The sequence below is a fragment of the Coregonus lavaretus genome, assembly GCF_964263955.1.
Source record: "Coregonus lavaretus genome assembly, chromosome: 4".
Lineage (NCBI taxonomy): Eukaryota > Metazoa > Chordata > Actinopteri > Salmoniformes > Salmonidae > Coregonus > Coregonus lavaretus.
This window is the reverse complement of record NC_139991.1, coordinates 8,104,621-8,129,651: the sequence shown is the minus strand read 5'-3', so window position 1 is coordinate 8,129,651 and position 25,031 is coordinate 8,104,621. Positions and strand designations below refer to the sequence as shown.

At 46.1% G+C, this 25,031-nt stretch overlaps 1 protein-coding gene across 1 annotated transcript in view; it reads right to left on the bottom strand.

Moving 5' to 3' along the window:
• Positions 1-25,031, bottom strand: part of LOC311128558 (protogenin A-like) — a gene marked incomplete at both ends in the record, with an annotated part of 39,898 nt that overhangs the window by 1,734 nt on the left and 13,133 nt on the right. Inside the window, 11 exons of the mRNA XM_084160745.1 lie at positions 769-896; positions 1,114-1,300; positions 1,479-1,574; positions 8,856-9,044; positions 11,710-12,015; positions 12,946-13,110; positions 17,894-18,141; positions 18,607-18,766; positions 18,869-19,165; positions 19,320-19,453; positions 19,651-19,795. Of these exons, the coding sequence (XP_084016871.1) occupies positions 769-896; positions 1,114-1,300; positions 1,479-1,574; positions 8,856-9,044; positions 11,710-12,015; positions 12,946-13,110; positions 17,894-18,141; positions 18,607-18,766; positions 18,869-19,165; positions 19,320-19,453; positions 19,651-19,795 (2,055 nt within the window). The remainder of the gene's footprint in view (positions 1-768; positions 897-1,113; positions 1,301-1,478; positions 1,575-8,855; positions 9,045-11,709; positions 12,016-12,945; positions 13,111-17,893; positions 18,142-18,606; positions 18,767-18,868; positions 19,166-19,319; positions 19,454-19,650; positions 19,796-25,031) is intronic.

Below are 25,031 nucleotides of genomic sequence, written 5' to 3'. Positions count from 1 at the left end.
CAACTGTCATAAAAAAATATTTGCTCTTCGTAACTGGTAATGAGTTTTGAGGAATACTGAAAATTAAAGTCTGAACCAGGGCCTAGACCAAAGCAACATTTCAATCAGAGTAGCTTCTTTGATGTCACTAAAAAGGATAACTACATCTCACAAGCTGTGGCCCTTGATTATTACATTTACATTTTAGTAGACGCTCTTATCCAGAGCGACTTACAGTTAGTGAGTGCATACATTATTTTTCAGTTTTCATACTGGCCCCCCGTGTGAATCGAACCCACAACCCTGGCGTTGCAAACGCCATGCTCTACCAACTGAGCTACATCCCTGCCGGCCATTCCCTCCCCTACCCTGGACAACACTGGGCCAATTGTGCGCCGCCCCATGGGTCTCCCGGTCGCGGCCGGCTACGACAGAGATGTGTAGATATGTGTAATAATGCAGTGGGAGACTGAGCATATAGAGTACTGTGCAGTTCAATGAATTTGCTCCTGTGTGTATTTTTCTAATCCTTTCAAAAGCAAATCCCCATTAGAGGGAAAATGAGAGCTCATTGTCAAGGCTCTGTCAAGTGGTTGCACTCTAGTTGTGATTTGTTTGCAGAATGCGAGAGTCCTGGGCAAATAAGCAGTCTTAAGACAGGCACAATAATTTCAGTAAGTATTCTATTTCAGTAGGCTAGGAAATACCATCGGAGCCCAAAAAGGTTGAGAGTATATTCTACTCATCTATACAGCATGTGCTGCTGTATGAAGCCATGTTGGTGCTCACCTTCAGGCAGAGTGCTCTGGTAGACCACAGGGCTCCAGGGGCTGGACAGCTGGTCAAGGTGCAGGCGGACAGCAAACTCATACCTGGTGTTGGGCTCTAAGTCCGGGACCAGGATGTTCTTCTCAGTACTGTAGAGGAGAACCACAATGATAAAAATGTATTTAGAACATATACTGTATATGGAGATTATTAATCAGATCCAATACTTTGGCCATTGACCTGCAAATGCTTAAACCCGTACTAAGTGCTACCCTGAGTCATATGGCCATACTAAGCACCCTCTATCCAGTTATATGACTATGTGCTATGGGGTATGAAGAGGAAAGTATTATATAGGACCCTCACGTCTGCAGGTAGAGCACCAGGGAGGCGTTCTGAAGTCCCACAGGGTTATAGCGGATGGTGTAGTTGACGGTCTGGCTGGAGGTGAAGGCTGGACGCCCCCAGTGGAGGAACACGGCAGACGAGCTGTTGGCCTTGGCATACACGTGGTGAGGGGGTGGCGGAGGGGGCACCATACGATCACGAACCGCTGACACGCACAGAAAAAACAAAAAACAATGTTAGAGGTACTCATGCATCGAAGGATTGATAACTATCATCTATCAGAACTATCATCTATCAGAACTATCATCTATCAGAACGATCATTATCATAGCTTTCATCTATCATTATAGACAATGGTTGCTTGCATTATGTGAAGAACTTACAGACACATCCAGGGGTGCTGATAGTCTGGTCTGCCTGGTAGCCATCTCCTATGAAACTGAACGCCAGGAGCTTCACATGGTACTTCTTCCTTGGGTCTAAAAAAATTACAACATTTACATATCTTTCACTGTAGGCCAATGGGTATAGTATCCTTTTTTGCAATGTGATCTAAAGTGGAAGTGAGTGTGTCTGTCCACTAGGGGGCATTACACTGAACCAGAGGCTGTGTGATTTCTCCAACCAGTGGGCTGTGAGGGTGCTGGAACAGAAAGAGCATGGCTGAGAGGTCAGTGAGGGTTGGCGTTTGGCTGTGTGGGGGAGAGAGTGCTGGGAGCAGGGCACACAATAGAGGTGCTCCTCTATCCATCACTCTGTCACTGGGCCTTTTCAGGGAGAATAGGGGAGCCCTTCCCCCACCCAGGGCTGCTGGCCAGTGGTCAGTCCTATTCAGCTCCAGGACAGGGGGGTTAAACCACAGGACAATGCCCCCCCCCCCCCCCCCCCCCCTAGGAAAGACAGAGCGGTCAGTCACATGGCCAGATTCAGTGGCCTTACATACCCCAGGTAGAACAAACGCTGCTAAGTCAAATGTCCTCTCTGTACCCAAAAGGCCACTGATAAAGAGTTCAGGCCAAACACTATCCAAATGTTTCACTTCATATCTGCTTTGATTGCCTCATTTGTCTCCTAGACTATGATCTCTTGTCATCCTGGAATAACCAGGTTACTGTGCATGACATATTCAGAAGAGGAGGATGGGGTTGGAAAGGTAATACTTTAATCATATTAATGTGTTATTACCCTGTCTTGTTCGTAACAATAGTATAACTCATTCCAGAAAAATTGTCTGAGCTAGAGTATGACTGTATTGGGTGAACCGGCTGCAGTGTATTAAAATATCATTACACAGGCAATTACAGGAAGCTCCTGCTGCAACCTTGAGGACCTGGCTGAAATAGCTGAGGATCTATCAAACTAATGACTTACTGCCTCCTAGGAATTCCAAGGCTCTTCAATATTTCAAAGTATGTCACCCATCATTACCCACAGAGTATGCAGAGGAATCTGAGCAAATGATCTTCAATCTGTGAGTGTTAATTCAATACGTTTATTTTGAAAAACACTGTGGGACATATTGATTTGCATTTCAGTCGTCAGTTGTTGAAACAGCACTGAAATACAGTATACTCTAGTCTAGAGGAAACTGAACTGCTGCACAGCCTTACATGAGATCTTACAGCACATCATAGGCCTACGTAAGAGGCTGTGGGATGAGACATCATTATCCAACTGGAGCAGATTTTGAAGAGGGTGGGTAAGTGCAGGTGGCTGTATAGAAAGTAATCTATGCTTTACAGAATTATATAGTTAGACTGCAGTACTTCACAAGAAGATGTACAGAGTACAGGTACTAATAACAAAACTATAGTCAGTGGAATAGTGAGCACCAGTAACCGAAAGGTTGCTGCATCGAATCCCCGAGCTGACAAGGTAAAAATCTGTCGTTCTGCCCCTGAGCAAGGCAGTTAACCCACTGTTCCCCGGGCGCCGAAGATGTGGATGTCGATTAAGGCAGCCCCCCGCACCTCTGATTCAGAGGGGTTGGGTTAAATGCGGAAGACACATTTCAGTTCAATGCATTCAGTTGTACAACTGACTAGGTATCCCCCTTTCCCTTTCACCATGGAACAGTAATGCAGTGTATAACATTACCACTAGGTTGTGCTCCAGGACACAGATGTTGAGAGGAGCACAGGAGTGTGGATTCAAACTGAGGTCACGTCTATAATAAATAATAAATAAATAATAATATGCCATTTAGCAGACACTTTCATCCAAAGCGACTTACAGTCATGTGTGCATACATTTTTACGTATCCTCAGTTCCAGTCACAGAAGCAGTCATTTATGAGTTCTATGTTACTAACAGCTTCTGTGGTCATGTCTCAACAGAGATGAATAAAAGTCCTGCCCCCTGTTTAGATTTTTGCCCTAGCACTACACAGCTGATTCCAAATTATCATCAAGCTTTGATTATTTGAATCAGCTGTGTAGTGCTACGGCAAAAAAACAAAACGTGCACCCAGGAGGGGCCCCAGGACCGAGTTTGGAAACCTTAAATTAGATGATCTAAACCCCAGGGTAACCCATGTTGATCATCTGACAAACTGCTAGAGGGACATATTCACTGCATGTATGTGAAAATATATGTTGTAATGGTGAGCAGGTTCTATATCTTCAAAAGAGTTGAACATATCAAAAAAGCAATTACAGTCATTGTGAAAAATCCAACCACTTTGTTGAACAACCGTCTCATCATGTTTACTATGCTCCAAGAGCTAAAACAACGGTGTCTTTTCTAGGATCGATCTGAGGGCCTTGAGGCTACGGGAGGTTCCAGGGGGTGGAGTCAGGGCCATGGGAGGCAGGGGGATGGGGAGGAGGAGAGTCTGTGGTTTGAGCCACTAAGACCCCTAGCCCTGAGGAGTCTCAATGGAGCCAGCAGGTCAGGCCTAGATACAACTCAGAAGGAATCTGAGGTCATGGGTGTGGAATACGAGTTGAGCCTCTTTTTTTTTCTCCCTCAGAATCCTTCCCCTTTCTCTGTGCCCTAAGCCTTAATGGGGAAAGATAAAGAAGTGACTTGCAGGAGGGGAGAAAAACGACTTAAAAGTGTATTTGAAGCTATGTAGTATCCTCTAAAGAGTAGATCAACGGAAATATTACTGATTGCATAAAAATACGAAGCTTCTCTATTTATATTTCTACATTATAGATGGGTCAATGACTAGGCTACTGAAGTCATTTATTACAGAAAACATGTAGTTATGCTAATGAGTTGTTGTTTGTTGAAAACAACAACAGGAAAATAACTGCACATATTTTTGAGGTTCCTATATCTTTACTTTCTCTAGTAAAAGACAATAAATTAGTGTACACTAGCATAGCTTCCTCCTGTCCCATGTCCACTGTGGTGTCCACAGTCAGGCTGGCTTTGGACAGACCCAGGGGCTTTTGTTCGGCCTCAGTGTCCATCTCTGAAAAGGAGCAGTCAGGGTCCCACAGTCCCACCCCTGCCCAGGTCCACAGCACAATGAGCCCGCCGTAATTATGCAGGAGAGGGGCTGGGAGAGGGGGCAGGCTGTGACATCTGGGCCATGAACTTTGACATGGAATCTGGGCAAGCTAAATCCTGCCAAAGGAGGGGTTATGGACACCGCTCTTAGCGGGGGAGGGTCAAGCAGGGAAACTGAGCAGAAAAGAGGGAAAAACACCAAGAGACAAAAATAAAAAGCCACTTAATAAATGATGATAAATAGTGCCAATAGGAGGAAATGGTGAAGAGAGAGAGCAGAACTCTTCAATGGGCAATTTCATAGCCGATATAATGAAAGCATGATTAGATATGGCAAGCTCAATTGTTCAGCTTAACTGCTCTTTGTAACCTAGGAGTGTCCTAAGGTTATACTTTGTTACAAATATTGTTTTTCTGACCTAGAATAAATTAAAAACTTGCAAAAGTTTTCTGTAAGCAATTTAGGAGAAAATATGGAATTTTACTTCATGGAAATGTATTGAAGTGTTCATTTTCCACATGGTTTGGGTAAGGTTATCAAGGATCTCCATGGTTGAAGATAAAAGGTGTCCACACAAACCTCCCCCTCTGTATGGAGTCACCCATGCTTGCACTAACCGCCACTCACAATAAACCCTGGTCAAAAGGAAATGTGTATTAGCCCTGGCTCATTCAACAACACCAAATCCCTCACAAACATAAGATATGCTTCAGTTGCCACATAATAATGGGCAATAATCACCCTGTGTGTGGCTTCAAGGCCAAATGTTTCTTCTTTGATATCACAAAAACTAATATCACTCAATCACAAAAACTAACATCACTCAAACTTGTTGTGCCTTACTCACTTTGCTTGAGAAAAGTTAAAAACTAATTTCCTCAGAATAATACACAATCTGCCTAACCCTTACTGCCATTGCGTAAAGACACACCAAAGTGAAGCTGGTTCATTTTCCCATCATTCCCATTGGGTTAATCATTCCCATTGGGTTAATCTTGCAAGGCTTTGCTCTCCCCATAAATTATGATGCCAGTTTGTATTTGAGTGGACATTCTTGAGCTGTTTGTGGTCACCTGATTTTTTACAGCCGTTTTGCAGATCCTGCAGGCCCCTAAGGCTTTGTTCTGCCCTGAGAATGGCCCCCCAGGCCACAGCAAGCAGGGTCTGAGCCAGGGCCATAAATGTCAACTCCCACACTGATCCACACAACAGCATATATCATAGGGGGAGTGTATATCTCCCTCTGACACACACACACACACACACACACACACACACACACACACACATACACACACACACACAGTTTATTGATGTAGTGGGCCCACTAATACCCATCTATCTTTTATCTGACACCAGGCATGCAATAATGAACGTTTTCCCAGAGAAAAGACCACTCCACGATGGGCATGGTGGCCCCAAGCTATGCGATAAATCTACTACAGACCATACAGTCCTGGTGCCAACAGGTATGGGAGGTATTTCAACCCTGACTGTGTCACAAGAAGAATAAACATGAATGGGAGGACCTCAGTATTTCAACACCATGTCCATTTATACACTGAGCTACAACCTCTCACATTCCTCACTTAGAGAGCCCTTTCAGTCATGTGGAATGGTCTTAAGAGATAATTTAGTAATCGCCAGAGCAGAGCTGGTCTGTTTCTATTACAGATTTATAACCCAACCACGTTAATGGTTTTTTTCTGTTAGACTCGATAATACAGTAACGGTTGGCTTGTTGTCTTTACCACATCAAAGCTAAGTGAATTTAGATCCCAGAGATCTGAAATACTTATCAAGTCACTCAGTGAGATTGGTGTTATTCATAATCCCTGACTGATCGAACACATTCTCTAGGCTGTGTGTGGTTGTGGTTTCCAAACCCGTGTGACTGTCACAAGTGTCCTTGGGTGAAGTAAAGAGTTAAAGTTAAAGCCTTTGTTAATTGCATTACTATCAGAGACATTACAGCGTAATCCTGGATAAAATCCAATTAACATTTTAATTGAAGCTCCATTTTGCTCTGTACTTCAGACATGCCATGGAGGGTAAATAATCTTGTTATGAGAAGTATCCAGAGTGTTTTCTAATGGGTAAAACACTTCATCAATGCAATAGTAAGTAGACTGATTAAAAGTGAGAGTGAGAAAACAATGTCATATTGGGCACAATATGTATCCCACCGCTTATGCTTGTTTTGTGACTGTCTGCTCAGATTGGTTGCAGAGCAAATTGAAGGGCCAGCCACCTCTTCTCATCAGGATAGTTTATTAAGGGACATAAGTAATAGTTTGCCACTCAAACAACAGTGAACAATATCAATAGGGAAATGCCCTTTCCACTGTTGTTCTGTCCGTGGGAGGTCAAATCGAGACAGGGAATACTCAATTATGGGCAAACATGGACATTAAAGCAGACCCAAATTGATGAGAATACCCAGTTTTAATTAAAATACCCCGTTTTGAGATGTGGGTCACATCCACAAAAAGAAAAAATGACTTAATGTTACACTTCTCATGTTTTATTATCTATGTCACACCAAACTGACCAAAGCATATCTGAAGTGAAAACTGAGTCAAGTCAGTATTTCTATCTGAAGCTGTTTCTCTGTTTAACTCTCCACTAACTGAAATCAACGTTGTTAAAATGTGGTGCCATGGACAGGCACTGAAATCATACCTAAAACCTATCTGACACTGACAGTAATATGTGACAAATTAAACTGCTGTGTCTCCTCTCCAACAGGAAGTCTCTCCCCTGAGGGGGGAAACCTTTGGGAAGATAAATGTGATGCATCCTCCTCTTCAACATGTCATACTACATGTCACATTCCATGGATATGTATTTACAGAAACTAGCAGAAAGCCTTTAAAAGCTTGGTTACCAGTAGTGAGGGGCTGAATTTGGTTGACTCTTGGTCAATTAAGTCTCTTTTGTGGCCCTCAAAGCCTAACACAATGAAAGCCTTTGATGTGAATGCTCCTCCAATAGCTCTGCTCACAGCAGTCATAAAACACACCATAAAACTGCTCCACAATAACAGCTTCCCCCTCCTCTAAAGACAGCCCTGGAATACACCTCTGCCAGCTCTTCTATCAAACAAGCACAATTGAGGTCATTAAACCGTTTCAATGAGAAACTAATGAAAAACCAAGGCATAGTAAGTGTGTTTTGGTGATATCTATCTATATCACATTACTACAACTTGTTTGTCAACCATGTTCATTATTCCAGGACGGAAATGTGGTTCATGAGGAAAAGGAGAATGTACACACAAAGCCAGACTTCATATGTTCTTTCTCTTATCTTTCCAATAGGTTTAACCTCAAGCTTTATAAAAATACTCTATATTGAAAAATTATTATCCATTCAAAACAACAAATATATTCATAAAGTACAGCACTTTAAAACCTACTCACTACTGTAGCCTTGTGTCATTCTAAACAACAGCTGTTGCCAAAATGGAGGAAGTTTCAGCAGTCATATTTATCGCCCCCCTCACAGTAAGACCACTCCATGACAAAACAGAACACATACTGTAGCAAGAAAACTAAAAGGTACAATGGGACACATACTGTATTTAACCCCCCCCCCCCCCCCCCCCCCTTTATGCTTTATAATCCTGGTTTAGTGCCAGAGCTTCGCTTCCTGATTCAAAATTCAGCTGCTGGCCACCTGGCTGACCTCCTCTGGCCACAGATGGTCAGTTGTCCACTGCAGTGGTGTGGGACTCCCTTTCCTTCCACACTCTCCAACGTGGCAAAATGAATTTGACCCAGAGGCCAGAGAACCAGCATATGCCCAACACCCCTTCCTCAGTCCCAGCTAGCAGCTATTTCTAAAGCTGTTGGGGGGACATACATTGGAACCCAGGCCGGGGCCGTTAGGTCATTGGGGGGGTTGGCTCCTTTCTGGACCTCTGGACATGAGCCCCCACAACTCACATGAAAATACTTTGTCCTTCCCAAACTAATGGGCTTTTCTGATCCTAAAAATACCTTAAACATGCCTGCTGAGGACACAGAATATGTTTTTAAGATCTTACCGGGACTGGTCTTGATTTATGTCTACTAATATGGAAGTCTAGTGGCAGATGATAGCGACCAGACATTTTAGTCAATAAACCAAAGAGCATCTTTGATCCGAATCCAGTTTAAGGAGGACTTGCACTTTCAATGTGTAAGCATGCATTGACTAGAACATATTCTTAATCTTACAATTGAAATCCAAAATCAAGACAAATGTCATCAGCAACAATTGCATCATAGGAAGGGTGTACTAGGTGTGGTCTACTCACCCAGGCCTCCAATTGTGTGCCTGTTGTCCTGGGCACGCAGCTGGATGGGGGAACTCTCAGCCTGGCTCTCCTCGTGGTAGAACAGCCTGTAGCCCTGGACGCTGACAGAGTTTCCTGGTGCCAGCTGCCAGCGCACTATGATGGTGGTGCAATTCAGAGGCTCCAACTGTAGCTCAGGGGCCAGAGGCACTGTGGGGAGACACGAAGAAGAGAGAGATCTGTGGTTAGAGTCACTGTGGGGAGACACGAAGAAGAGAGAGATCTGTGGTTAGAGTCACTGTGGGGAGACACGAAGAAGAGAGAGATCTGTGGTTAGAGTCACTGTGGGGAGACACGAAGAGAGAGAGATATGTGGTTACAGTCACTGTGGGGAGACAAAAAGAGAGAGAGATCTGTGGTTAGAGTCATTGTGGGGAGACAAAAAGATAGAGAGATCTGTGGTTAGAGTCACTGTGGGGAGACAATAAGAGAGAGAGATCTGTGGTTAGAGTCACTGTGGGGAGACAAAAAGAGAGAGAGATCTGTGGTTAGGTCACTGTGGGGAGACAAAAAGAGAGAGAGATCTGTGGTTAGGTCACTGTGGGGAGACAAGAAGAGAGAGAGATCTGTGGTTAGAATCACTGTGGGGAGACAAAAAGAGAGAGATCTGTGGTTAGAGTCACTGTGGGGAGACAAAAAGAGAGAGAGATCTGTGGTTAGGTCACTGTGGGGAGACAAGAAGAGAGAGATCTGTGGTTAGAGTCACTGTGGGGAGACAAAAAGAGAGCGATCTGTGGTTAGAGTCACTGTGGGGAGACAAGAAGAGAGAGATCTGTGGTTAGAGTCACTGTGGGGAGACAAAAAGAGAGAGAGATCTGTGGTTAGAGTCACTGTGGGGAGACAAAAAGAGAGAGAGATCTGTGGTTAGGTCACTGTGGGGAGACAAGAAGAGAGAGATCTGTGATTAGAGTCACTGTGGGGAGACAAGAAGAGAGAGAGATCTGTGGTTAGAGTCACTGTGGGGAGACAAGAAGAGAGAGAGATCTGTGGTTAGAGTCACTGTGGGGAGACAAGAAGAGAGAGAGATCTGTGGTTAGGTCACTGTGGGGAGACAAGAAGAGAGAGAGATCTGTGGTTAGAGTCACAGTAAACATCAGAGTATTTTGTTATATATTTTTGTGAAGATTGCGCCGACAGACATGGCAGCTCTGCTTCTAGCTCCTAAGCAACTTTGTAGTATTTAGTTTTTTTTTGTGTGTTATTTCTTATTACAAGCATTGCGCTACACCCGCAATAACATCTGCTAAATATGTGTATGTGACCAATAACATTTTATTTTATTTATTGAGTACAGGTCTGAGGTAAGGTTCAAACAGAATCTGTCTTTTTATTTATTTATTTTTTAGTCATTTAGCAGAGCCATGTGTACTACTTATTTACAGAGCTCAACCTGCATGAATATTCATTTTTATTCAGATGTCTTTATTTTAACCAGCTCATCTGAAATAGTTCCAAGTCAAGGGGGAATATGAAACCCACCCACACCCAAACCCTGCTACCCTATCAGGCCTTCTTTGTCTTAAGCCCAATGGCCATACCATTGTGTTCAAGAAGCTCAATTTGCTTCATATTCAGATACCATTCAGAGCCTTGCTACTATTGACAGTCTAAAACTATTTATAAAGAAAGGTTAGCTAGTCCTGAACAAATTAAGGACTTGTTCAGGAACAAATTTGTTTGGGACACCCAAATTATTAGGAGTAAACCACTTAACATGGCAGAAACATGCTAATTTAGATTTCCCAGAAATAATTTGCTGGACAAATAGGGGCAAAGTCACCAAAAAGTATTATATTGTAAGAGATGCAGGGTGGCAGGCTGGGAGCAAGTTGACTCTGTAGCTTGTCTTCTTCCTTGAAAACAGGAATGCTCTCTACCCAGCTGCTCACTGGCTTTATCTGATGGAAATAACAGGCTCCCAGCCTGCAGCCCCCAACCAGAGGCCCATCCATACCATGCCCCAGCCTGACACACAGATACACAGCCAGGCACAAACACACACTAGCAGAGATGAGCCAGGTCCTCAGTTCTACTGACAGAATACCTATTCAGCCGACATGATCCTGGGAGAATCCTAGAAAAGATCCTGTTTGTTTCCAAAGGACAGAGAGAGAGAGAGAGGGGGCAGCAGTCCCCTCCCCCACCCCTAAGGCTTAGATGGAGCCCTAAACAGCACTACTCTTCCTCCCACCCGGAGGCCTGGGTCCCTCTCTTTTATGACCCATGACTGAAGCCATTCCGATGTTACTGACAGAGAGGGCCAAAGGTCATGGAGTAACAAACGCAATGCCTTAACAGGATTATTAGAGCAAGCTCTTCTCATGGCTCTCTCTCACACACTAGGCAGAGGACTGGGAAGAAGAAAGGTTTAGAGATAATCCAGCCTCTTTGCTCCTATATTGACTATGTGCAGAGGGAAGTGTGCTCTCACTGTGCGCCTGCAAGGCATGATGGTTTTAGTGTGCATGATAAGTCAGTAGAGGAAGTAAGGACTTACATGTTTATTTTGGTGATGTGGCTGGCTGGTAGCTTTACAAATCTAAGGTTGAAATTCCGGTTCATCAAAGATGTTTTGGCTTACTTATCTTGTTCTTGTTTACATGTCTTTTGACTTTGATTGATTAGAAGTCATACAGTTGTACTCATATCTGTACAAACATCATATGTGCACGCAGAAACCTAGTCATAAGACTGGGACACACAGAGCACATGTTTAACTTCAGAAAAATAATTGATCATGTGCATGCCTGAAGCATCGGACCATCAGGGAGCAGCCAATAACTTATCGCTACTACTGAGGAGCACGTGTAAGTACCTTTGGCGCTGGACGCCTTAGGGGTGCGGTGGGAGGTCCAGGCTGTCTGTTCCCCCCAGCCCACACTAGTGGCTGCAGCGATACGGAGGAGGTAGATGGTGTCGGGCTGCAGGCCCTCCAGGAGATACTGGGTCTTCTCCCCAGGAAGCTCCAGCTGGGTGACGGTCTGGTCGGCGCTGGTACGATAGGACAGGCGGTAGGCCGACACCCGGCCGCGGCTTAGCTTGGCTGCAAGGGGCTGCCAGGACACCTGGATGTCTGTGGGGCTGCGGCTGGTAAGGCTGAGCTCTGGGGCACGCAGGGGCACTGTGGAGAGGGAGACAGAGCCGTCATGTAGAGGCTTATACAGTCACCAACTTGTTCATTACTGTGTTACTGTCTCTGTATTGTGGTTTCTGTCTTTATTTATGGTTGTTTTGTATCATGTTTTGGTGGGGAACAAAGGAAGAGTTGTGGTTGCTAAAGTAACAGAGCTAGTTACTGAGATTATAATGAATAAACCCAGAGACACAAATCAGCTCACTGTGCATCACACTCAGTCATACTGGAAAATCTATTCAGTTAGTCTGAAAGTGTACACAATAAATAGATGTGATCTGATTTAGACTGGTATCAATCATGTGACAGATGTTCCCTTAGTCAAGGACAATAGAGCAGTTATTTTCTGTGGAATATGTAAGAAATGTAATTTTCCTTGATCATAAGTGGTGGTCACGGTTGCACAGTGCAGAAACATTTCATGGGGTGGTGTGAACTGTGAAGGGCCCTTGTGGGGAGTTAGATTATAGAAGAGAGGGTCATTCCTGATCTCTAAATATCAGCCTGACTAATGTTTAACCAGCCGAGTGGTCCCCCATCTAATCCTTCCTTATTAGACTCCCCTATTCCTCTGGCGGCCCTCTTAGAGACGACCCCAATTAGACAGCCAGGGGTCAGCCCCACTAGATTCATTACAGGACCTACAATACTGCCCACTCTCTACAGCCTATTCATTACAGTTTAAACACACTGGAAAACATCCTCTGAGTCCTCCATTAGAGTGATAGAAGACCTTACAGAAGCAGTACAGGATCAATATGAAGCATTCTCTTTACTATTCATCTGGGGGTGTTTTTATCCATCATGGGGTGACAGTTATGGCTGCACATGACCTCTGGTTCCCTTGGGTTACAGCCTGATAAAAGGCCAGGGTGGACTGTATGTTTGTGTATGTGGGAGCTAACGACGAGGCCTCACCATCCTCCAGGGTGTGCTGGAACACATGGTCCGACATGCGGCTGGCTCCCATGGGCATGTAGGCCACGATGTAGAAGGTGTAGTTCCGCGCTGACTCCAGGTCATCAATAATGTACCGGGTTGTGTCGTTGCCAATGACAACCTGATATTCCTCGTTGTTCAAGCCTGGTTTGAGGGAAGAAAAGGGCACACATTTAATCAATTACCACCCACAGAGTTCTAGTTGTTGTAAGCTGCATGTACAGGCAAGGAGTTCAGAGGGGATCTGGTCCTTCAATGCAAACTATTTAGGGCGCTAAAGGGGGAAAGGGGCCTAAAAGGGCCTATGGAGATTTGCATACATTCTGAGTACAAAGACAACTTTTGATAACTTCCCATAATCATCATTCAATGATTTCTCTCAGTATGCAGAGCAATTAGAACATAATCACTTTGGCTTTAGGAACCTCCTTGTCTGAGGCGCCTGATTCTTACAAAGATATGCTGTACACCTGTCTCTAACAGTGGGCTTCTGGTCCATTCAGTATGGACAATATAAAAAAAAGTGTCAACTCAATCAAACTGGTTCCTTCCCCTTTTATAGACAATTTCATCAACATTGCTCAAGCCAAATTCCAGCATTCAATTTTCCCACATTGCTGGCTACGCCTAATAGCAGTTTAATTAGCACAGATTAGGAAGGTCCCACAAAAGACTCCCTTGTAGCCAGGACGTATTGAATCGTTCGGCCTGATTTCTGACCTGGAAAACAAGATCCTTGAGAGTAAACAGAAAAGGCCTTGTCCAGGGGCCTGAATGGCCCAGCAAACCTCCCTGAAAAGACACACAAAGCCTCCCTCCCAGTCCAGCTCACACTGTCCCAGTGCCTTGACAGAATCTCCTCTGTTGGATTAGCACACTCCAACACACAGACTAATTGTGACACTCTGGCTCTATGGACGTTTATATTGAGCCAGGGTTGTTCATTTTCGTGTGTTTGGGTGTATTTCATTTGGTGGTGTTGGGGATGGGTGAGTTTCATTTTGTTTGTGTCATGTGGTGATTGGTCGATGACTCCCAATCGGAGGTAACGAGTGTCAGCTGTCGGCTCGTTATCTCTGATTGGGAGCCATATATATTCTGTGTGTTTTCTCCTTTGTGTTGTGGGTTATTGTTTCTTTGTTGCTGTTTGTCGTATTTCAGTAGTGAACTTCACGTATCGTCTTTTGTTGTTTTTCGTGGTTGCTTTGATTAATAAAGTCATCATGTTCACTCGCAACGCTGCGCATTGGTCCAATCCTTCAGACGATCGTGACAGAATAACCCACCAAAAAAGGACCAAGCAGCGCGTCCAGGAGCAAGGGGTCTGGACACAGGAGTTATGGATGCCTCCTAAGGACTTTTGGACATGGGAGGAGATTCGGGCTGGAAAGGGTCCTTGGGCACAACCGGAGGAACATCATCGCCCTCGTGAAGAGCTGGAGGCAGCTGCAGCCGAGAGGAGGTGGTCTGAGGAGGAATATCACCGCCCTCGTGAAGAGCTGGAGGCAGCTGCAGCCGAGAGGAGGTGGTATGAAGAGGAAGCGCGGAGTCGAGGCTGGAAGCCCGTGGTTACTCCCCAAAAATTTTTTGGGGGGGGGCACATGGCTTGGGCGCCTGGGCAGCAGGAGGCTGCCACAGGGAGAAAAGGAGAGAAGGCTATCGGATTACGGGAGCCATTGGCGAGTAGAGGGAGGGAAGTTGTTGTGGCACGGCATGAGAGACTGAAGTGTGTTCCCAGTCTGGTCCGGTCCGTTCTTGATCCCCAGTTAAGGCCAGTGGTGGGTGTTCCCGGTACGGTCCGGCCTGTTCCTACTCCACGCACCAGGTCCACGATGTGCGTCGCCAGCCGGCCTGAACTGGCCGTCTGCCCAACGGCGCCTGAACTGCCCGTCTGCCCAACGCCGTCTGAACTGCCCGTCTGCCCAACGCCGTCTGAACTGCCCGTCTGCCCAACGGCGCCTGAACTGCCCGGCTGCCCAACGCCGTCTGAACTGCCCGTCTGCCCAACGCCGTCTGAACTGCCCGTCTGCCCAACGCCGTCTGAACTGTCCGTCTGCCCAACGCCGTCTGAACTGCCCGTCTGTACTGAGCCTGCAAAGCCGCCCGTCTGCCATGAGCCTTCAGAGCCGTCCGCCAGACCGGAGCCGCTAGAGCTCTCCGCCAGACAGGATCAGCCAGAGCCTTCCGCCAGACAGGATCAGCCAGAGCCTTCCGCCAGACAGGATCAGCCAGAGCCTTCCGCCAGACAGGAGCAGCCAGAGCCTTCCGTCAGACCGGATCAGCCAGAGCCTTCCGCCAGACAGGATCAGCCAGAGCCTTCCGCCAGCCATGAGCAGCCAGATCCGTCAGCCAGCCATGAGCAGCCAGATCCGTCAGCCAGCCATGAGCAGCCAGATCCGTCAGCCAGCCATGAGCAGCCAGACCCGTCAGCCAGCCATGAGCAGCCAGATCCGTCAGCCAGCTATGAGCAGCCAGATCCGTCAGCCAGCCATGAGCAGCCAGATCCGTCAGCCAGCCATGAGCAGCCAGATCCGTCAGCCAGCCATGAGCAGCCAGATCCGTCAGCCAGCCATGAGCAACCAGATCCGTCAGCCAGCCATGAGCAGCCAGACCCGTCAGCCAGCCATGAGCAGCCAGACCCGTCAGCCAGCCATGAGCAGCCAGATCCGTCAGCCAGCCATGAGCAGCCAGATCCGTCAGCCAGCCATGAGCAGCCAGATCCGTCAGCCAGCCATGAGCAGCCAGATCCGTCAGCCCGCCAGGATCCGCCAGATCCGTCAGCCAGCCAGGATCCGCCAGATCCGTCAGCCAGCCAGGATCCGCCAGAGCCGTCCAGCCAGGATCCGCCAGAGCTGTCCAGCCAGGATCCGCCAGAACCGTCTAGCCAGGATCCGCCAGAGCCGTCCAGCCAGGATCCGCCAGAGCCGTCCAGCAAGGATCCGCCAGAGCCGTCCAGCCAGGATCCGCCAGAGCCGTCCAGCCAGGATCCGCCAGAGCCGTCCAGCCAGGATCCGCCAGAGCCGTCCAGCCAGGATCCGCCAGAGCCGTCCAGCCTGGATCCGCCAGAGCCGTCCCGCCAGGATCCGCCAGAGCCGTCCCGCCAGGATCCGCCAGAGCCGTCCCGCCAGGATCCGCCAGAGCCAGCCAGCCAGGATCCGCCATCTAGTCAGGTACTGCCCCTTAGCCCGGTGCTGCCCCTTAGTCCGGTGCTGCCCTTTAGCCCGGTGCTGCCCCTGAGTCCGGTGCTGCCCCTGAGTCCGGTGCTGCCCCTGAGTCCGGTGCTGCCCCTGAGTCCGGTGCTGCCCCTGAGTCCGGTGCTGCCCCTGAGTCCGGTGCTGCCCCTTAGTCCTGTACTGCCCTTTAGTCCGGTACTGCCCCGTAGTCCGGTGCTGCCCCTTAGTCCGGTGCTGTCCCTTATCCCGGTGCTGCCCCTTATCCCGGTGCTGCCCCTTACGCCGATGCTGCCCCTTAGTCCGGGGTTGCCCCTTAGTCCAGGTGGGGTTAGGTGGAGGGTGGTCATTGGGAGGAGGCTACCGAAGCAGGTTGTGACTGTGGTGGGGTGGGGATCACGACCGGGGCCAGAGCCGCCACCATGGACAGACGCCCACCCAGACCCTCCCCTAGTCCTGATGTTGGTGCGCCCGGAGTTCGCACCTTTAGGGGGGGGTACTGTGACACTCTGGCTCTATGGACGTTTATATTGAGCCAGGGTTGTTCATTTTCGTGTGTTTGGGTGTATTTCATTTGGTGGTGTTGGGGATGGGTGAGTTTCATTTTGTTTGTGTCATGTGGTGATTGGTCGATGACTCCCAATCGGAGGTAACGAGTGTCAGCTGTCGGCTCGTTATCTCTGATTGGGAGCCATATATATTCTGTGTGTTTTCTCCTTTGTGTTGTGGGTTATTGTTTCTTTGTTGCTGTTTGTCGTATTTCAGTAGTGAACTTCACGTATCGTCTTTTGTTGTTTTTCGTGGTTGCTTTGATTAATAAAGTCATCATGTTCACTCGCAACGCTGCGCATTGGTCCAATCCTTCAGACGATCGTGACACTAATTAGTTCCTCCTTTCATTAGAACCTCCATTTAGTGCCAATGCTCTGTGTCTGAAACCTCAGGTGCAGAATGCTCCGGTGCTACCACTCCTGTCAATCTCAATGGCCAGTCATTCTCTGGGACCGGACAGAATGTGTCACGTAATCTTAATCAAGTGCACCAAATCCTTGACAGACGGCAGTTATTTAAGGAGAAAGGAGCAGATTTTCTAACTTGCTTCCGTTAATGTCCTTATCCTTACATAGCCTAGCAGGTGTTTCTTTTGCTGCATGGATTTTGTACATTTGGCCTATACAATGGAATTCCATAGCCGGCAATGAACAACAGTGCCTGAATGAACTGGATAACATTTGTGCTGAACTGTTACATTGTTTGAATGTGACTCTTGGTGCCTCTTCATCAACAATACAGGTTCCCAGGAAAGATAAAGGTCCAGCAGTCAATGACTGGGATTTAGTGACTACAGTGCAGCCCTTGTATTCTCGTGAACGGTTCCTGTCTATCCTGCATCTCATCTAGTGTAGGGGGTGCTGCACCTTTAAAACTCATGCACAGGGCTAGAGATCGCCAATGGAAGGCCAGTCCTGTTTGTACAGAGTAAGCTGCAGTAATCATTATTTTCCTTGACCTCTGCCCAGCAACCAACTATTAACAACAGATGGTCAATCTCCCACATTCCGTTCTGGGGGCAAGGAGGAAGCGGGAGCATTCAGGACTCTAAACAGTGTTAACTGTTAACTCCTGGGGCTACCAAGGCCATTCATATGGAATGCCCCAATACATTAACTATTTCCTGCCAACATCAAAAAGAGTTTCTGTTTGAAAAGGTACAAGACATAGAAGAGGCTCCCCCTGAGCTGGCCATCATATCTCACCTTCAGCCTTCATGTAGTGCACAGAGTAGGCGATGACTTTGTCTGAGTTGTACAGCGGCCTCTCCCAGGCCAGCAAGATGGCGGAGCTAGATACAGTGTTAGCCCGGATGTCCCTGGGCGCGCTGGGCCGGTCCTCTGACATCACCACTATGAGCCGGGCCATGGACAGCACAGAGCCCTGCTCATTCTCCACCTGGCACTGGTAGATGGCATCATCCTCAGGGATGATTTGGTTGATCACCAGTTTACTGTGGGACAAAACACACAGATGGCCATATTAGACTTCTGTCCCTCCTCCAGCTTCCCCTACCAATACTTAACCCGTCGCTTACCAGCTCTATCATTCCCTTTCAAATCAGAAACCGTTAACAAGCCAAGGCAGTGGTAAGAGCAGAGGCAGCAAATTAGTGGGAAATCCACTGAAATGCCATTAGCACGTTTGTAAATTATTCAGTTTCCTTTCTACTGTGGGGAAGGGCTGATTAATTTTTCATTGGGACTGAGTTTCCAGTCAACCAAGACAACTATCTGTAGGGTAAAGGAATTAGCGATTCTGTTTCAATTAGCATACAGCAGAACATACAATATGGTTGGTGGTTAGGAGGCAGGGATTTCTAAAACAATGGGATGATCATATAAATAAACAACAGCGAGGGAGACAAACAGGAGCAGAGAGATATTAGCTAGAGTAGATCTGGTGTTAGAGCTCAGACCTGTTGTACATCTTGATGCGTCCGTTGGAGTGGACCTTCTCTCCATTCTTCAGCCAGGTGATGTGGGGCAGGGGAACTCCCTCAGCCTGGCACACAAAGCGGGCCGTGCCCGCACGTGGACGGGTCAGGCTCTCCGGCCACTCCACCAAGGACGGAGGCGCTGGATAAGGGAAACGTCTTAGATGTAACAAACACCAACAATGATGTCTGTAATAACAACTGACACTTTTAGCAGCTCTACACAGACGACTAACGTGTTTACCTAGCACAGTGATGTTGGCTGTGGCGATTGTATAGTTGCGCGTGCCAGGGGTAGTGGCTCTGCACATGTACACTCCTCCGTGTTGGGGTTTGATGTCAGAGATGATGAGGTTGCCATTGCCCAGCACCTTGGTGTTGAACACATCGATGGACTTGCTGTCGGCTCGGCTCCAGGATATGAGAGGTCGGGGGTTCCCTGTAGCCATGCATTCCAGGATGGCACTTTGGTGCAGGGACACAGTGGCATTCTGGGGCCCGGCGATGATACGAGGCCTCTGAGGCAGTTTGGGGCTTGGAGCTGTGGAGGGGAGACAGGATTTACCAGGGTGCCCACTTCACTACTCAACATAAATATAACTTGGCTTTTATTAGGCTTATAATGTTTGATGCAATGCTTGTGAATATATTATGTTTAAATCTGAAAAGAGTGCTAATTCTCCACTATCGCCCACCTGGAGTGACAGTGAGGGTTGCCTCTGTACTCCGGCGACGGTTGGCAATGTTGGTTGCCACACAACGATAGTTCCCAGCATCCCCTTTTTCCACCCCGTGGATCTGCAAAACGCCGCTGGGCAAGACTGTGATTCTGGGAGAGACAAGAACACAAAGACAATCAATACAATTGACATCATAGATATTAGTGGATGAGCACACAGCTCTGATATTTCTATCCCTCTGACATGTACAGTTTAAAATCGTAATACACTTCTACAATACTCTCAAACACCCTCTAAAGATAAAGTTAATGACATGGCATGATAATTAAATAATGAGAATGCATACCTTTTAGTTGCCAGGGGTAATGTGACCCGATTGAACTCCCAGGTGATGATGGGAGGAGGGCTTGCAGTGACTTTGCAGGTGAAACGGGCGACTGATCCTTCTGTCACCACAATGGATGTTGGCTGATTTATAAAGGGGGAGATACCTACAGAACAAAACAAGGAACGGTGAGACACTGTGTACTACAAGAGTAGACACATTCTCTAATGTACAGTACATGTTTCCAAAGAGATGATTACTAGCAATGCAGCCATTAGAAAGCAAGAACTGTGAAATTATGTGTTTCTAATATTGTATTTTCCCTCATTTAGATCTATAAGACCAATCATCACAAAAATGTATGTTCATGGCCCACTATCCTCTCTTGCTCGGCAGCTCATCTTGGTGGATAAGGTTAAATGTATTTCTATCAGTCAAACTAAGCCTCTGTATCTTAGGACTTAAGGGCACTATTCAGTTAAAATGGAAATCAATGACATTTATGGAAATAAGGGAATATATTGAGCTACCAGGCATATCTTATAAATATAAATTACTTCACTTTCAGGTTACCATCTCACTAAAGACTATCCTCAGCAAAGGCCATCCCACTTCAGTCTCTGTCTGATAGTGAGAATGCAGTGCTGTGAAGCTGAACCTCATTCTTTGAATTTTCATTGAAAATAGGGAAATCTATGTGCACAATAATACCGAAATGATCACTACCCCAACTGCCATCCCCTTCATTCATATAATTGTCCATGAAACTACTTGCCAAGGAGCTGCCATGTCCCAACAAGAAAGCTCTATCCTATTCAAATCAACCTAAATGCTGTACATTAGCACTGAGATTGAACATTTGCCAAGAATAATCATAAGGGCTGTTGACAGCAAGATCTGAAGAGCCCCACAATCCATCCAACCCTACCCCTCCAAGACAAATTATCTCCCTGACCTCCTCTCCTTACAGCCTAGACAGAGTTCATGTGTTGATGCATTGCCATCAGTATGGAGAAAAAAAAATAAAAAAAATGTATGCAATCACTAACTGTAAGTCGCTCTGGATAAGAGCGTCTGCTAAATGACTAAAATGTAAATGTAATCAAGACAAAGTAACAGGAAGCCCCTTTGCCCTGAGATGTAGGTTAGTCCACTATTGAAATCAGCTGTTGTTTTTTCCCCCTTACAAAACCTTGCCCTGTCTCTCACCTTTTCTTTGAAAATGCATAAGCTCCAGTTCTCCCTCAGATGAGGTGTTATACAAGCACCAGACATCGGATATCAGACAGGGTTCCCGAGGCCCTAACTAACCTAAACAAACCAGCATGTTACATGTACCTGTCAGCTCATCCTGGCTGGAGCACAATAAACCCCGAGGAGATCAGAGAGCAGAGGAAATCTCCGCTAGGCCCATCTTATTAATTAGCTCCTCTACAATGCACATCTACGCACATGAGCAGAGGTCAATCAGTCAAATGTGTGCCGTGCACACAAACTTTTAGTGGCCCACCTAATGACTACTTAAATACTTCAACTTAAATAAAATACTTCATACGCTTGCTGTAAAACTCTTTATATTTGAACAATCAAATCAAATCAAATAAATCAAATCAAATTTTATTGGTCACATTCACGTGTTTAGCAGATGTTATTGCGGGTGTAGCGAAATGCTTGTGCTTCTAGCTCCAACAGTGCAGTAATATCTAACAAGTAATATCTAACAATTAATAATTAAGCCCACAGATGGTGATGAGGCCATGTGGAGGAGGAGGGGAAGCTTGATCCATTTTGTTTGAGATCATTGATTAATTTCCCCCTCATGGAGCAGCAGAGTTAGGGAAGATCCGTCAGTGAAAGATGATACTGTAAGTGAGGCCTTTGACAGGCCAGATGAATGGCCAGCCAGTGGGAACCTAAACGGACTGCTCTATGCTAACAGTAGCATTAAAGGACAACATCACATGTAACCAACCCTCACAGACACACAGTCCTTTTGGGAATCGTGCTACCTCTTCACAGCATCTAATTCCTAATTAGGCCTACCTGTAGGTCTATTCCTAGAGAGACAATATATATTATAAGGCTCATATGCTTATAGCAATTAATCCATCATTATAACTGTTGCCTTTAAGTCAAGTGTTACCAACAAATTATTTGCCACTGATTCCATACTTTAATCCCCCTGAGATAAAGAGGACCCCTGATGACAGATATATCTAAAAGTGTTGCCCTGCTGAGTGCAGCTGGACGGTGATGATTGGTGGAGAGGTCCGGCAACATCCTGCTTGGATTGGGTTTCCCTGAAACTGATTGGTTGTCAGACACCACCTGAACTGTATGGAAACTAAACTCCATGAGAAACCTAATGTACACAGTGTGTGTCCCATTACTGATTTCACCTAAACCTTATCCACCGTTAAGAATGATGTTGCAAGTAGTTCAATGTCTAGAATAGATTGTTAATCGTTTCAAAAGATTAATAAAAAATTATCTAGAACATTATGTTTCCCCCCCTTTTCAGTCACTAAGCAATAAAAAACCCAAAAGTCATTAAAGTCATCCACTGCTATCCACTCCCATCCCCCGTCTCAACTAATGAAGCCTCAGGTCAATAGTTTGTTAAAGTTACTGTCCAGTGAAAATATCACTTTTAAAAGTTAATATTATGTTAACTCATAACCGAATAATGGTGTTGACTCACAATCCTATACTCGTATTTGTGGCCCAAGCATAAATTGGAGAAAAAACACTTAAAAAACCCCACATCAAATTTGTATCTCAAACAGACCGTTTCAAAAATGCTTTCTATTTCCTCATGGCTCTGATCAGTCCCTACACCCAAACGAGGGCATTGCGTTCATCCACCTCTGGCCTGCTGGCTCCCCTACCTCTGCGGAAGTATAGTTCCCGCTCAGCCCAGTCAAAACTGTTCGCTGCTCTGGCACCCCAATGGTGGAACAAGCTCCCTCACGACGCCAGGACAGCGGAGTCACTCACCACCTTCCGGAGACATTTGAAACCCCACCTCTTTAAGGAATACCTGGGATAGGATAAAGTAATCCTTCTACCCCCCCCTTACCCCAACCCAAACCCCAACCCCAAAAAAAAATAAATAAATAAATAAATAAATAAATAAAACATTGTCAAGTGGTGATCCCACTGGCTATAAGGTGAATGTACCTATTTGTAAGTCGCTCTGGATAAGAGCGTCTGCTAAATGACGTAAATGTAAATGTAATGATGAGATGGCCAATCAGCAGTCTACTCTGTTGTTGGGGTACGCCCACACGGGAAACACTCTTTTCATGCCACTTCGATACCGAAGTGACTTTTTCATAGCAGTTTAGGAGCATTTACGCAGCAGATTAGGATAATTAACGTAGCAGATAAGGAGACTGAGGTTAAGGTTAGGAAAAGGGTTAAGGTTAGGGTTTGCAAAAATGCTCTCCAAACCTGCTACGAAAATCATTTTGTATCGAAGTGGCGTGAAAAGAGTGTGTCCCACGCCCACACCATTCCAACACAGAAAAGCTGCTTTTTAACACACTTAATCACCATTTTTTGAAAGGAAAACTATTTAACTCATATTGTAATTAATAATACGTCATATTTCATAGAAATCTGGAAACACTGGACAGTTACTTTACAATAAATGATGGTGCTGCTGCTCTTGATACAGACCTCAATTTAAATCAAATTTTTGGAAGGACTGAGAAAAATAAAATCTTTACCAAAAAGCCCCAGGGCTGGATAACATCAACTTAATTATCATAAACAAATCAAACCACTCCTGGCACAGCTGGGACCCAGTGCAACCAACGGACTAGGCTACATCAGTGAATGACTATATAAAGAAGACTACATCAGAAATACCCAAAACAAGTACCACAAAACCCTCTTCACTCATTTATTACTCAGAGAAAAAGGAATCACATAATTCAAAGATACACGTGACATGTGTTTTCAGATTAAAAACAGCTGCATGTTTTCAGAATGCAATGCACACCACTTAAGAAATGGGTAAACAAACAGACTGCAGTGCTCTTTGACCTCTCTGCACACATCCAATGCTGTTTGTGCTGTAGGGGCGAGGAGCCATCAGCACTCACAGATGAAGAGGCAGTCTGAGGGGAGGGGAGAGGGGCATCAGAGTATCTCTCCTGGGCTCTCTCTCTCAATTAAATTTCAATTTAAGGGCTCTCTCTCTCTCTATCCAACTCCCCCCCCCCCCTCGGCTCAGTTACAGTGAGGGAAAAAAGTATTTGATCCCCTGCTGATTTTGTACGTTTGCCCACTGACAAAGAAATGATCAGTCTATAATTTTAATGGTAGGTTTATTTGAACTGTGAGGGACAGAATAACAACAAAAAAATCCAGAAAAACGCATGTCAAAAATGTTATTAATTGATTTGCATTTTAATGAGGGAAATAAGTATTTGACCCCTCTGCAAGACATGACTTAGTACTTGGTGGCAAAACCCTTGTTGGCAATCACAGAGGTCCGACGTTTCTTGTAGTTGGCCACCAGGTTTGCACACATCTCAGGAGGGATTTTGTCCCACTCCTCTTTGCAGATCTTCTCCAAGTCATTAAGGTTTCGAGGCTGACGTTTGGCAAATCGAACCTTCAGCTCCCTCCACAGATTTTCTATGGGATTAAGGTCTGGAGACTGGCTAGGCCACTCCAGGACCTTAATGTGCTTCTTCTTGAGCCACTCCTTTGTTGCCTTGATCGTGTGTTTTGGGTCATTGTCATGCTGGAATACCCATCCATGACCCATTTTCAATGCCCTGGCTGAGGGAAGGAGGTTCTCACCCAAGATTTGACGGTACATGGCCCCATCCATCGTCCCTTTGATGCGGTGAAGTTGTCTGAATCATTCAGATGTTCATTGGCAAACTTCAGATGGCCCTGTATATGTGCTTTCTTGAGCAGGGGGACCTTGCGGCCGCTGCAGGATTTCAGTCCTTCACAGCGTAGTGTGTTACCAATTGTTATCGTGGTGACTATGGACCCAGCTGCCTTGAGATCATTGACAAGATCCTCCCGTGTAGTTCTGGGCTGATTCCTCACCGTTCTCATGATCATTGCAACTGCACGAGGTGAGATCTTGTATGGAGCCCCAGGCCGAGGGAGATTGACAGTTCTTTTGTGTTTCTTCCATTTGCGAATAATCGCACCAACTGTTGTCACCTTCTCACCAAGCTGCTTGGCGATGGTCTTGTAGCCCATTCCAGTCTTGTGTAGGTCTACAATCTTGTCCCTGACATCCTTGGAGAGCTCTTTGGTCTTGGCCATGGTGGAGAGTTTGGAATCTGATTGATTGATTGCTTCTGTGGACAGGTGTCTTTTATACAGGTAACGAACTGAGATTAGGAGTACTCCCTTTAACGGTGTGCTCC